This window comes from Canis lupus, chromosome 13 (assembly GCF_011100685.1).
Source record: "Canis lupus familiaris isolate Mischka breed German Shepherd chromosome 13, alternate assembly UU_Cfam_GSD_1.0, whole genome shotgun sequence".
Lineage (NCBI taxonomy): Eukaryota > Metazoa > Chordata > Mammalia > Carnivora > Canidae > Canis > Canis lupus.
Genome location: NC_049234.1, coordinates 28,253,580 through 28,268,240, shown reverse-complemented (window position 1 = coordinate 28,268,240; position 14,661 = coordinate 28,253,580). Strand labels below are relative to the sequence as shown.

The 14,661-nt window shown below is 42.0% G+C and overlaps 1 protein-coding gene and 1 non-coding gene across 4 annotated transcripts in view; one reads left to right on the top strand and one right to left on the bottom strand.

Annotated features, from left to right (window-relative positions):
* The window catches only part of ADCY8 (adenylate cyclase 8), a 221,132-nt gene that overhangs the window by 158,333 nt on the left and 48,138 nt on the right, over positions 1 to 14,661 (top strand). For all 3 annotated transcript variants that reach the window (XM_038555533.1, XM_038555532.1, XM_038555534.1), the window contains one exon: positions 13,647 to 13,848. In XM_038555533.1, the coding sequence (XP_038411461.1) occupies positions 13,647 to 13,848 (202 nt within the window). The remainder of the gene's footprint in view (positions 1 to 13,646; positions 13,849 to 14,661) is intronic.
* Positions 494 to 599, bottom strand: LOC119865520. The gene has a single exon (XR_005369122.1). It is a non-coding gene; the product is annotated as a U6 spliceosomal RNA (small nuclear RNA).

Genomic DNA, 14,661 nt, shown 5'->3' with positions numbered 1-14,661 from the left:
ACAGCAAGGGATGCCTTGAGAGGAACAGAAGGTGAGAAGGAAGAATTTTTTTTTATTATTAAAAAGAAGAGTAAAAGGCAGAGTCCCCTCTCCCAACCTTCCCACCACACTGACAAGAATCCAGAATATTAATGGTGGACTATGGCTGAAAGAACTGCAAGACACAGACTCTTTCTGAGGAGGAGTTCTCAGAAGAACCCAGTTCAAGAGGGAGGACAAAAAGAAGAACAAGAGGGATTTGAAGCCACGGGTACCCGTGTAGCTATTGCAAACACTAAATGTAGCCCAATTCCAAGGGAGGTTCACTGAAATCCTCATAGTAAAGATCAATTGGCCTCAGGTTCTCCAATCTGATACAGTGTGACCAGTTTTCAGCCAAAAATTACAAGGTATCCCAAAAGGAAAGAAGAGACAAAGCAGTCATTAGAATCGGCCTCAGGGATGACAAAGATGACAAAATGATCAGAAAAGGAATTTAGTATAACTATTTTTAATGTATTAAGTGTTCTTCATGAATTTGAACATCATCCTTAAGCAGAGGCCATGCTAATCTTCTCTGTGTCGTTCCAATTTTAGTTTATGGTGCTGCTGAAGCAACCACAGTATATTAAGTGTTCTAATGGAAAAATCAGACACCATGCAAGAACAGATAGGCAGCCTAAGAAGAGTGAAATTCTAAGAAAGATCAAAAGCAAATGCTAGAAATAAAAACACTGCAACAGAAATTATGAATGTGTTCATCAGTAGATTCAACAAGGCCAACAAAAGAATCAGAGAGCTTGAATATAGGTCAGTAGAAACTCTCAAACTAAATACAAAGAGAAAAATAAGTGAAAAAAAGACAAACAGGTCAGACCATTTAAGAACCCACTTAAATACAAAAACTCAAATATGTTAAAAGTAAATGGATGGAGAAAGAGATACCATGCTAACACTAATCAAAATAAAGCTGTAGTAACTATATTAATTTTAATCAGAGTAGACTCAGTACAAGAAAAATTATCAGTGGCAAAGAGGAGATTACATAATGATAAAAAAAATCAGGTCTCAAAAGGACATAACAATATGTATGTTATGTCTGGTATCTGCCTACAAAGAGAGTGTCAAAATACATGAATATTAACACATGGGCCAAAATAAAATCTCAAGAGAAATTTCAAAATATTTTCAACGAAGTGAAAATGAAAATACAATTTATCAAAATTTGTAAGAAGTAGTAAAAGCAGTGCTTAGAGGGAATTTATGACAATAAATGCATATATTACAAGAGGAAGATCTAAAATCAATAATCTAAATTCTACCTTGGGAAACGAGAGAATGAAAGAAATTTAAACCTAAAATAAGCAGAAGGCAAGAAATCATATAAATTAGGACAGAAATCAACAAAATTGAAAACAGGAAAACAACAGAAAAAATCAACAAAACTGAAATCTGGCTCTTTGAAAATATCAATAAAATTGATAGTATCCTAGCCAAGTAAACAGAAGAGAGAGGCAGAGAGAGCAACACACACAGAGATATTATCAGTATCATAAGTGAAAGAAAGCGTTTTGCTACTGATCCCATGGACATTGAAATGATAATAAAAGAATACTACATACAACTCTAAGTCCGTAAATTTGATGACTGAGATGAAATAGACCAATTTGTTGAATGAGACACAAACTATCTAAATCCATACAAGAAGAAAAGGTTAACCTGAATAGCCCTCTATCTTTTTATTTAAAGATTTTATTTATTTATTCATGAGAGACAGAGAGAGGCAGAGACATAGAGGAAAAAGAAGCAAACTCCATGCAGGAGCCCAATGCGGGACTTGATCCTGGAACTCTGGGATCACGTCCTGAGCCGAAGGCAGACACTCAACTGCTGAGCCACCCAGGCATCCCTGAATATCCCTATACCAATTAAAGAAATGGAGTTAATGATTTTAAAACTGACTAAGAAATAAAACACCAAATCTAAATGGCTTCACTGATAAATTCTACCAAAGATATAGAGAAAAAATAATAACAATTCTACATAACCTCATCCAGAAATTAGAACTGGAAGGAACAGTTCCTAACTCATTTTATGAGAGCAACATTACCCTAATACCAAAATCCAGTGAAGATTTTGAAATAATGCAAAACTATAGACCAATATCTTTCATCAATATAAACACAGAATTTCTCAATGAAATATTAGCAAATCAAATCCAACAATGTGTGAAAATAATTATACACTAAGACCAAATAGAATATATTCCAGATAGGCAAGGTTTATTCAGCATTTGAAAATCAAACAGTGTAATCCACCCTATTAAGAAGCTAAAGAAGAAAAATTGTATGATCACATCAATTGACACAGAAAAAGCATTTGACAAAGTCCAATGCCCATTTAAAGTGAAAATTCTTAGAAGACTAGGAGTAGAAGGGAACTTTCTTAACTTGATAAACACAATCGACAAAGAACCTATGACTAGCATCATTCTTAGTGGTGACTGACTGGAATCCTTCCCCTTAATATCAGAAACAAGATGAGAATGTACTATGTCACTACAACTACTTAATATCATATTACACATCCTTGCTAGTAAAATAAGACAACAAAAATGAATAAAAGGTATATGTATGGGAAAGGAAGAAGTAAAACTAGGTGTTTCTGCAAATGACATGACTTTCTACATAAAAAAAATCCCAAAAACTCCACCACAAAAACTAAAACTGGTGAGCAAGTGTAGCAAGCTCACAGTATACAAAGTCAATATATAAAAGTCAGTTGCCCCCATATACCAGCAATTAAAAATTAGCATTTGAAGTTAAAGAAAATATTTTTAAAACACCAAAAGTTAAATACTTAAATATAGATCTAACAACATAGGTACGGGATCTGTATACATAAAACTAAAAACACCAGTGAAATAAATTTTTAAAATGTAAATAAGTTCTATGTTCATGGATTCAAAGACTTGATATTACTAAGATGCCAGTTCTTCCCAACTGGATCTAATCTGTAAATTCAATACAGTATCACTCAAAATCCCAGCAAGCAAGTTTGTAGATATCCATTGATGAAGTTAGTTACACAGAGGAGGCAGCATAACCAATAAAATACCAAAAAACAAGCAAACAACAAAACTAGAGTATTTATACTACATAATTTTAAGATAATATAAAACTACTGTAATCAAGAGAGTGTGATATTAAAGAAAGAATAGACACCTAGTTAACAGAAGAGTGAGCCCAGAAATAGACTCACACTAATGTATATATAATCAACTAGTTTGTGACAAGGTGCACAGTCAATTCAATGGAAAAAGGATTTTTTTTTTTTTGGCAAATAGTACTGGAAAAATTGGATGTCCATATGAAAAAAAAAGAGCCTATACACCAAACCTTGTACCTTTCAACTGGAAATGGTCCATATACCTAAGTACAACATTATAAAATTCCTAGAAGAAAACACAGGAGAAATTTGTGATCTTGGGTTTAGTGGTGAGTTTTTAGACATAATGCCAAAATCATGATCCACAAGAGAAACAACTGACAAGTTGGACTTATTTAAAATTAAAATTTCTGGTGTGTGAAAAACGCTGGTCAGGGAATGAAACCACGGGCCACAGACTAGAATAAAGTATCTGTAACTCACATATCTGATAAAGGACTTCTATCCAAGATACACAAAGAACTCTTAAAACTCAACAATAAAAAAAAAAAAACTCAACAATAACAAATGAACGACCCAATTTTTTAAAATAGGCAACAGCTCTGAACAAACACCTCACCAGAGAAAGTACACGAAGTCAAAAGAGCATATGAGAAGATGCTCAATATAATTTTCCATTAAAGAAATGCAGATTTGGGGATCCCTGGGTGGCGCAGCGGTTTAGCGCCTGCCTTTGGCCCAGGGCGCAATCCTGGAGACCCGGGATCGAATCCCACGTCAGGCTCCCCGTGTATGGAGCCTGCTTCTCCCTCTGCCTATGTCTGTGCCTCTCTCGCTCTCTCTGTGTGTGACTATCATGAATAAAAAAAAAAAAAAAAGAAATGCAGATTAAAACAATGATGCTATACCATCACATACCTATTAACAATGATGAGGGCCAGAAAATAAGGAAGCATTAAAATACACACATACACAATGATGGGAGATTGTCAGAGGGACACAGGAATCCTCTGAAAGAGCTCCCAAGAGCCAAAATGGAACAACCTAAGGAAGAAAATAAATAAAATAGAATTGGGCTGTAACCCAAAATATAAAATAAATATCTATGGGTTAATCCTGATAGAAATGAATGATTCAATGAATAAATCATTTAAGAATAGATCAATCTCCTATTCAGAAAAATCCCAAATAATTTATATACTCTGTCCTCAATGGTGGAATTTAACTTCTCACTCCTATGGGGGGGATGTGGCTATGCTTAAAGTAACTTCCTTCCAAAGAGTACAGTATGCATGGAGGGAAAGCATGGAGAAACATGACAAATGTTCCCAGTCAGCTGATAAAGGTTCTCATCAACAGTGACGAGTCATGTTGGATGAGAATGGCACACAACCTCTGTGGTCTTCCTCTCAAAAACCCATAACCTAATCATGAGGGGGTGGTGGTGTGGGAAATATCAGAAAGGGAAACAGAACATAGACTCCTAACTCTGGGAAACAAACTAGGGGTGATGGAAGGGGAGGAGGGCGGGGGGTGGGGGTGACTGGGTGACAGGCACTGAGGGGGGCACTTGACGGGATGAGCACTGGGTGTTATTCTGTATGTTGGTAAATTGAACACCAATAAAAAATAAATTTGTTATTAAAAAAAAAAAACAAATTCCAATTGAAAAACATTCTACAATATACCTGGCCAGTATGCCTCACAACTGTCAAGGTCACTTAAAGCAAAGGAAGTCTAAGAAACTGTCACAGTGAGTAGAGCCTAGGGAAATAGGACAACTAAAAAATTGAAGGTGGTATCCTGGATTGGAGATATAAATATGAAAAGTCCCATAAAGAATGTCCAACCCAGTATCTATGAGCATAACAAGGGGACAGGCAGTGCTGTTGAAATGATATTCCAATTTTTATTAAAAAAAATTTTTTGAAGATACATATGATTCCAGAGTTGTGGCAAGAAACACACAAGATGAGCCTGGAACATCTTGTCCTACTAGAAAGTAAGGAAGCCATCAAGTTTACTAGCCATGTCTAAAGGACTCGGAAGCCATGGTAAAGAAGTTCCCATTGTCCAAAGATGAAATCATTTAGCTTTAGTATGGCTAGTTGTTAAAATGTTCAGTGAAAACCCACCAAATATTTTTAGCTTTATGAGTTTATAATGACATTTTTGAAAGTTGGTAACCAATGGTTGAAGATAGAGCACTGATTGGTTATCTTGGAAATTGTTAAAAAAAAAAAAAAAAAAAGAAAAGAAAAAAATATGTTTTCTGTCTTGCCTGCACGAAGTGTACCACAAAATCACAAAATAGATGAGTGGAGACATCATAAAATTATTCATGCTAATAATTTTCAAAGAAATTATAGAATTAGGGATCCCTGGGTGGCGCAGCGGTTTGGCGCCTGCCTTTGGCCCAGGGCGCGATCCTGGAGACCCGGGATCAAATCCCACGTCGGGCTCCCGGTGCATGGAGCCTGCCTCTCCCTCTGCCTGTGTCTCTGCCTCTCTCTCTCTGTGTGTGACTATCATAAATAAATAAAAATTTAAAAAAAAAAAAAAGAAATTATAGAATTAAAATAGCACCATTTTCTAATATCCCAGTGAATTAATGGATCTAGGAATTGAGCATCAGAGGATGTTATTAGCACAAAAGGAGAGACAACCATGTCTCCTGATAGGAAGAACACAACACGTTTATAGTCTTACCAAAAGGATTAAATCTAAGTCTGATCAGGGTTTTGAATCCAGTTTCCAACTTGCAAGAATCATGGAGGATAAAGGATATTGAATGAGTCTGCAAAAGTAAAATCCAGGCAGTGGGAAATGCTATAGGCCAACGGCACATATTCTTTAATAAATAAGTTGTAATGAAAATAAAGAGACAAAGAGAGAACCTGCACATTTTTTGAAAGACTTAAAAGATAAAGAAAATTCAATTAAAAATGGCAAGACTGGGATCCCTGGGTGGCGCCAGCCGTTTAGCGCCTGCCTTTGGCCCAGCCGCGATCCTGGAGACCCGGGATCGAATCCCACGTCGGGCTCCCGGTGCATGGAGCCTGCTTCTCCCTCTGCCTGTGTCTCTGCCTCTCTCTCTCTCTGTGTGACTATCATAAATAAATAAAAATTTTTAAAAAATGGCAAGACTAAGCTGTAGTGTCTAAATATAGATGATAAAACTATAAAGGGGAAAGGAGAATGATTGATTGGGGGTGGGAGAAAGGGTTATAATAGTGCCCTACAAAGTTCTATTTTATGAACTTAGTGGTCATTACAAAGGCAGACACGTTATATATAATAGCTCATGAAGCTATACTTTGGTGTGGTTTTCTGTATTTATGCTTAATTTTTATCAAAAGTTTTTTAGTGAGAGAGAAAAGGAAAGACTGTGTACCTCTGCTAAATTGAATCCCTGTTATGAGCCAGACCTGCGTTAGATCCTGAAAATGTATCAGTGAACAAAAAAGACAAAAAAAAAAGTGCCCTCCTAGATCTTATAATCTAGTGGTTGGAGTCAAAGAAGTAATTAAAATATATTCATAAGTCTAGATGAATATGTAGCTACTTCTATGCTATATCTCCTCTGCTGTGCATGCAGATAATGCACATACTATATAGTAGATAGGTATTTGCTATGGCAGTGAATGAATCAGGAAAGGTACCAAGGAGGGCCACAAGAGGATGGTTTTCCTGACTCCCCAAGAACTATGTGGGATCTTGAGGATGCTCTCAGGGTGGTGAGCTGCAAGAGACAACAGGGTCTTGCCAGATTCACCCAAACTTCCCGGGCTCCCCTCTTTGCTCCTGCCAGTGGAGAGTCAGAAGCCAAGAAGGGCCATATCTGGTGCATGCTCCCCCCTGACTCCTGGAGCACGGGGTGTTGACGTTCCCAACAAACATCCTTTATGTGCCTGTTTGTGCTAGACAGCAGAGGTACACAGTCCTGGTCCCTGCCGTCATAAAGCTTACAGTGTCAGGGGTGGGAAGATAATTAGCCAAATAGCTAGGATGTGTATGAATGAGGTGAGGCAAACAGATCAAGGCAGGCTTCCCAGAGGAGGTGACATTGACATCTGGACTGCCTCCTGCTGGACCAGCCAGGTCACCAGAGAGGACTGAGGTTGGGGAGCGGGAGGACTGGAAAGTGAGTGTCTGCAAATGAGGGGTGTGTAAGGCTTAGTTGGGGAATTGTGATGGGTTGGCAGAGAAGACATTACCGAAGCTTTTATTCAAAGCAGTGATGTGGTTGACTTTGTGTGTAGAAGGATCACACTAACATGGCAGATGGAAAGGCAGGAGGGTCTTTAGGGAAGACCAATAGAAGGCAGTTGCCAGACTCTGGGGTGAGAAACGGTAGGGACAAGATAACAGTGGTGGGGGCGTTGGAGGGGGTGGGGGCGGGGACCAGAGAGGAAGAATTTGCTAGATGGTTAGGGCAGAGATGGATTGGGCTATGGGGGATGGAAGAGAGAGAGGAGCCCAGGGCGGCACTGGGACAGAAAGGCTGGGTGGGCTCCCTTCCCAAGGGCCATGACCAAGGATGGGGACTCAGCCCCGAGACCCGGTTCCTGGCTTCAGGGGAAGAGACGTGCATCCTCAGGCAGCAGCTGGCCAGCAGGAGTCTCTGACTCTGGGGTGCAAGCTGAAATAGCAGCTGGAGCCCCAAACTCCCCTGCACAGTCAAAGAGAAGAAACTGACAGTGAGGAAAGCATCCCCAGTTGATCCCTGACCAGACAGTCGGCATGTTGTGGAATTGAGGGGTCCCTGTGCCCCAGACGCACAGCAGAGGCTTTCATTTACATGTGCTTGTTTCCTCTCCAACTCATTTTGTGTCTGATTGATTCTTTGCGGCTCAACAGATGGTAGGTGCCTTTCCCTGGCATTTCTTCTGTCATGGACTTTTGAGCAGAGGAGGCGGGCTCTGCCCCTATGACCATGGCTGACTCCCAGCCCGCAAAGCAAAGCGTCACGGACCCTGGCAAGGACAGTGCTTGCTCGGCCCTGGGCTCCAAGTTCCACACGCACGCAGATGTTCCTCTCCCAAAAGGATAAACTGAGGAAAGGACAGAAATATTATCTTTTGTGATGGTAGCACAGTGTATCTCAGTCTGCAAGCATGGTGATGAAAGGGTAGAGGACAGACAGGGAGGAAGGGGGGGACGAGAGAGGAAAGGAAAGAAGGGGGAGGAGAAAACATGCAAGCAAGAGAAGGAGGCTAGGGGAAAAAAAGAAAGAGGCACCGGATCTTACTACTTCTGTGCACCTCTCTAGCTGTATGTATGTACTTGACCTCTCGGGAACCTCGATTTTCTCATCTGTAAAATGGAAATAGCAATACCCACTTCCTAAGGTTGCTGTGAGAGGTAAAAGAACCATATCGATTTTGATAAATTCTGGTTCCCTTCCCTTTCCTGAGCCGTAGTATTTTCATCTGTTGAAGTGGCTAAGAATACCTACCTCTCAGGGTCGCTGTGAGGCTCAACAGCACTATTGGACCCACAGGCTTTGCAGATTCTGGAGGGTGGTACAAATGTCATCTTTGGATGTGATCCCAGCTTCCGTTTACGACTGCACCCCAAGCTGCCAGAGGCTGTTCACTCGCACTCATTGATCTCCACCTTCCCAGCAAACAGCCAGTCGTGATGCCAACCCAGACTCTGTTTTAAAGACAGACTGCGGAGAGCAATTAGAACTTAATATCTAGAAATGATTTGGAGAGAGCTGTTTGCAAATCCCTTGTCATTTTTTTTGGACTCAATTTCAGAAATGAGAGGTTTCCTTGCCTCTTATGGACACCAACAATGCAAAGCAAATTCAGAGCCCCTGGACGCCTGAGTAGCCCTATAATTAGATTTAAAAAACTATAATTGGTTGTTACAATGTTTATGTGTGCAGAAAGAAATGAACACTGAGGAGCTGCTGCAGAGAATCTTGGAGAAATTTTATAGGCAGCGCCAGCGCCTTGCATCTTATAATTAATATTCTTCCCATCGATCTTTGAAACGTCCTCGGTTTTCTGGATTTCACTGTGAATAGAGAAGACTTGATGTTTCTTTAAATTCGTATTATGTGCTAAGCACACAGCTTTATTATTTTAATCTCAGAGCCTCCTTTAAGAGGTAGACTTAAAAATTCTGGTTTTGCAGACTAAAAAATGATGCTCAGGAGAGTTAGTTACCTTGCCCAAGGCTGTGTCCTTGGTTAGGTTTTGGGGTTATGGGTTCAAACACCCAGGGTTTTGTTCACTCTTCCACTCACTACCCCACATGCCCACCTTTTACCTAAGACAGTAGGTCTTAGCTCCTTCCAGCTGCTGTAACAAAATACTACAGACTGTGGGCTTATAGACAGCAGACCTTTACTTCTCATAATTCTGGAGGCTGGAATTCCAAGATCAAGGCACTGGCACATTCAGTGTCTGGTGGGAGCCCTCTGCCTGGCTTGTCCCTATGACCTTATGTGGAGGAAGAAGCCAGGGAGCTCTGTGGGGCCTCATAAAAATGAGGGCATTGACCCCATTCACGAGGGCTCCACCCTCATGACCTCATCGCCTCCTACATGCCCCACCTCCAAATACCATCGCATTGGGCATTATGATTCAGTATCCAGATTTGGGGAAATGCAAGCGCTCGGGCCATTGCTCCTCCCTTTCCTTTGTTTCAGTAAACCCAGAAGGGAGTGCTCATCCTTTAAAATGGTATTAGGGGCTCAGGTGGGTTCTCTGTGCCAATCCCAGCATACCGAAACACCCCACCAGAAGTGGACCCAAAAATTCAACAGCTGGATGGGCAACAAAACATCAGTTTTGTACATTGCCAAGCAAACGCGTGCTTTGCCTGTGCAAAACTACAGCCTGGAATACAGAACGTGGCTGAAGTCAAGAGACCACATGGTGTCCATTCTGAATCTCCTGGATCTCTACTTGTGTCTCCTACTCTACCTCCCACACCAGTGTGGGATCTCACGACTACAAAGCTGAGAAAGACCAGTACAAGGCACATCAACTGCCACCCCCTCCCCGGTCCCAAAGGAAGGAAGATCTGAGCAGTTGTCTGTTGGTACTTCCTGGTGACATCTGAGCTTCATTGCCAGGAGGAGATAGCCAGGCCTCTTCTTACAGAGAAGGTCCTGGTTCTGGCTTCCCAACCATCTTAGTGGGTCTACAAGAAGTGTTTATGTGAAGGGCCAGCGGCCGAACTTCACATAAACACTGAACTTCAACAGTGGCTCTTCCTTCCAAGAGCCATCCCAGATAGGCTCTGATCAGGCTAATGGCAGACTCCTCCTAGAAGCAAGGGGATGCGCAGAGATGCCAGAGGGTGAGTGAGAAAGAAGCCTTTTCCCTATGAAGGCTGGTGAGGGGAGGAACAGCATCTTCTCTCCCCACAAAAAGAGTTAAGTCAGCGAGTAAAGTTTATTGAGCGCTTTCTGTGTGCTCAGCTCTATACCAGGTGTCATAGAAGAATCCAGAGAAAAACAGCCTTGAAGGATGAACAAGACATTCCCCCCAGAAGAGAGCACAGAAGCAGAAGAAGCACAGTCCTTAGGGCGGAGAGGAGAGAGCAGGAGCCCCAGGCCAGGCAGGCCATGCAGGTCCACAGACTACCCAGATGGCAGCGAAGACTGCAGAGGAGTCTGAGGCTCCTGCCTAGCAGCTCTCAGAGCAATCTTTGCAGGCTTTGCTTCCGCCTCACACTTTGAAACAAGGCATTCATATTCTCAGTGGCTGCCCCATGGTATTGAGACGCATCAGGCTTGAAATTGGCCCCCTTTCTCCAGGGACTGTCTGACAAAAGCGATCCACCTGTGTCCCCTTTCATTTGCCTCCCCTGGGTGCCCCAGAAGGATGGTGTGTTGCTCAGGAGTGTTTTTCCAGCCTGATTTGGGGGGATGTTTCCCATCTGCCCAGAGCCCTCTGGGAACCCACTGCTGCACAGACCTTCTGTTCTTATCTAGAACTCCTGCAGAGATTTCCTGTCAAGGTGATCCATAAAATCAAAACTGTGCAAGCATTAAAAAAGAAGAAGAAGAAAAAGAAGAAAACTCTAAAACCTCCAACAAAAAAAGTCAGAGAGAGTGACTTTCCAGATTTTGTGATGCTTGAGCACGCAGAGGAATTTACCAGTCTTATCTATTCCCCACCTTGCAAATGACTTGCCTCCTGGGTGTCCTTCTCTCCTGATCATTTGACTACATTTCCTAAATTCCTTTTGCTGCCTTCTCTTCTTCCAGCCCATCAACTTCTTCTGTAGCTTCACCTGTGGTTCCCTTACTTCTTACCCTCCTTGGGCACACTCCTTCCTTCATAGATCTTCAACCGCCACCTGTTCACTCCAGACCCATAGTTCCACAACCGTCCCTCTAACTGCCTAGCCATCTGCATGGCCCTAGCTGGATGATCCACAAGGACCAAAAATTCAATTTTCCCCAAATCAAGTTCACCATCCTTACCCTCTATGGACCAGCTTCTCTTCCTGCATTTGCCATTTAAGACGGCAGAAGCATGAGAGTCAGCCTTAATGATGCCACTCTGCCATCCACCTCCCCCCAACACACACACAAAAAACATATGAAGAGAACCACCAGGTCTTTCCTTGAACCTCCCAGTTATCAGTGCTGCTACCTTATGTCCCTCCCTTGGTAACTCGGGCCCCAACTATCTAAACCTCTGCTAAACGCTTTCTCTCTTCTTCACTCCATCCTCCACCTCCCACCATGACTGTTCCTCAGAGACACAGATCTGACCCTGTCCTTCCCAATTAAACATCTGGAACATATGTATCTCACCTCCATGTAGAACTTCATACACAGCATTTGGGAGAGCCCTCACTCTCGAGCCCAACAGCCTCACCACTTGGGTTAGTGGAAGTTCTAAACACAGCGGTCACTCTTACTCTCCTGATGCTCTTCTCATGCTGCCCACCTTTCCCTCCTTAGAACCCTCTCCTCAACCTCCAAGGCCTGACCCAAATGTCCCCTCTTTTGTGAGGCCTCCCTTGATTGCTTTTCCTGTTTTCTAGATGATGGTTGTGCAAAACCCTTTATGGATCATAGCGTATTATCCAATAGTTCATCGTGTGTATGTCCATATTCCCCTCTAGATTATGATCTCCTAGAGGATGGAGAACATGTGTCTATGTATCCCATGGTGCCAACTACTGTATCTGGGAAGAAGCTTGTTGAATGAATAAGTAGATGAAACCACGGAAGACAAAAAAGATGACAGCACATGTGGGAGGTCTATTACTCGTGAAAGTGATTAGGATGGCACAGTGGACTTTAAATCTTAGCTCTAACACTAACCAACTCTGCAACCCCTGGGAAGTTGCTTTTCTCTGAGCCTTAAACCTTCATCTGAAAAAAAGAAAAAGAAAGATAAAAAGACTTGATAAGTCTGTTCCAAGGAATGGACATCAGCAATTATATAAATTGCTTAGCATTGTGTCTAGCACATAATCGGGGCTCAGTATATTACCGACGCTAGTGCTATTGATAATAAATATAACAATTCAGGCAGAAGGATAGTGAGGCATTGTTAGAAGAAGGTAGGTCTAACTTCATTCACTAAACATATGTTTATTGAGCACCAACCAGTGGAAGATGCTAAAGTCAAATGGATGAATGTCACTGTTTAGAGGAAAGAGCCACTTCCATCAAGGTATGCTTCAATGTGCAACAGTTGGCTGGACAGAGAACAAGGGGTGAATTCCCAAGGGGAAGCAATATGCCTGGTGAGAGGTTGGTTGGTAAGGAAAGGAAGCAGTTAGAGACGCCTCCAGAGATGGGGTTTGAGATCACTGAGTTGCTACAAACAGCCTGACACCCAACAGAGGTGTCCAGTAGACAGGGGCTACCATGGGCCTGAGCTTTAGTGAGACCTTGAAGCGCAAGATGTATACTTTGGGATGATGTTGAAGCCTTGAGCAAGGATGAGTTCTCCTTAATGTACTACTCAAATCATACCCTTACCCATGTCTCAAGTGGCACATGGTATATTCCATGCAAATCTTGGTACTCAAGGACCAAACTGAGCAACTTGGAACAGGTTCCAAGTTCAAGTTCTTGGCATCGGAGTAGACCAAGAGGGAAAATGTTTCATAAAATCCACTACAAAGGGGAAAGGGCATCTGGGTCCCTCTCACAGCCGGGATATTGAGATAAAATTCCAGTGGTGTGTTACCTTGGCAGCAGTTGCCTAGTGAGAAAGATGAATGAATGATAAAAGAAGTAAAAAATCAAAAAAAGGACAGGAACAATAAATCAAGTCAAATATTTGATGGTCATTTCAAAATTTCTCCACAAAATATTCTAGAGATGGGTATAATAAAAATGTCTCCTGCTGATAGTCCTTTTCCTGAATAATCAGAGCTTTAGAGAATTATTGGGTGCCAGAGTTGGGGAAGGGCAGTCATGGATATGCTTACCTTCCAGTGTTGTCCAGTGAGTGGGGATCAGACAATCAATGCCATGTGACCCAACATTCTGGGTTTCCTTTCAGGGTGATGCCAATGGCCATCCAGTTTTCCATCCTGATTATGCTGCATTCGGCTCTGGTCCTCATCACGACAGCAGAGGATTATAAGTGTTTGCCCCTTGTCCTCCGGAAGACATGCTGTTGGATTAACGAGACCTATTTGGCCCGGAATGTCATCATCTTTGCATCCATCCTGATTAACTTCCTGGGCGCCATCCTGAATATTGTAAGCATTCCAAATCCATCAACCCTCTGGCTTCTTGCAGGCAGGCAAGAATGAAGGGTGTATGAAGCCTGCAGCTTCTTGCATGGGTACCACTTCCCTTCATGTGCCTGGTGCAGCCCCGAGCTTAGGGACAGGACAGAGATGCAGCCACTGTCAGAGCTGTGCACTTTACTAGTGGCAAATTGTCTCTTTCCCAGTGGGGGAGGTCATTTGCTCCAAAGGAGCTCAGACGCCCGTAAGTTTCTATATTATTGGTGGCCAATCAATTATAACCATGAATCAGAGTTCCGTCTAATTAAGTACCTACCTGCTATGTGCCATGCACTGAAGGAGGAGCTGTACATGTTTTTCTTGTTAATTCCTCACATAAACCCCGTGAGGTAAGTCTCCTTATCCCCACCTTATGGCTAAGGAAACTGAGGCTCAGAGACATGAAATAACTTGCTAATAAGGTCTGTCTGACTCCACAACTCATGCTCATGCTCAAATGCTAAATTGTATCTCTGGGAGTGGGAGTGGGGGGAACGGAAATAAAAGAGCTGTCATTAAAAAAAAAAAAAAAAAAAAAAAAAAAAAAAAAGAGCTGTCATTTCTTGAGCACCTACTATGTGCTACAGGTAGGTATTACCGTTCCCATGTGATGGATAAGGAAACTTCAGGAAGCTTGAGATCTTGCTTATGACTTTCCAAGAGTTCATATTGGATGTGACACATTGAACTCAGATGACTCTCCAGCTGCCATATTTATCATTTGCTTTTAATTTGGTGACCCATGTTTTAATGATTTCATTTTCTCTCTAGAATGGTAACATG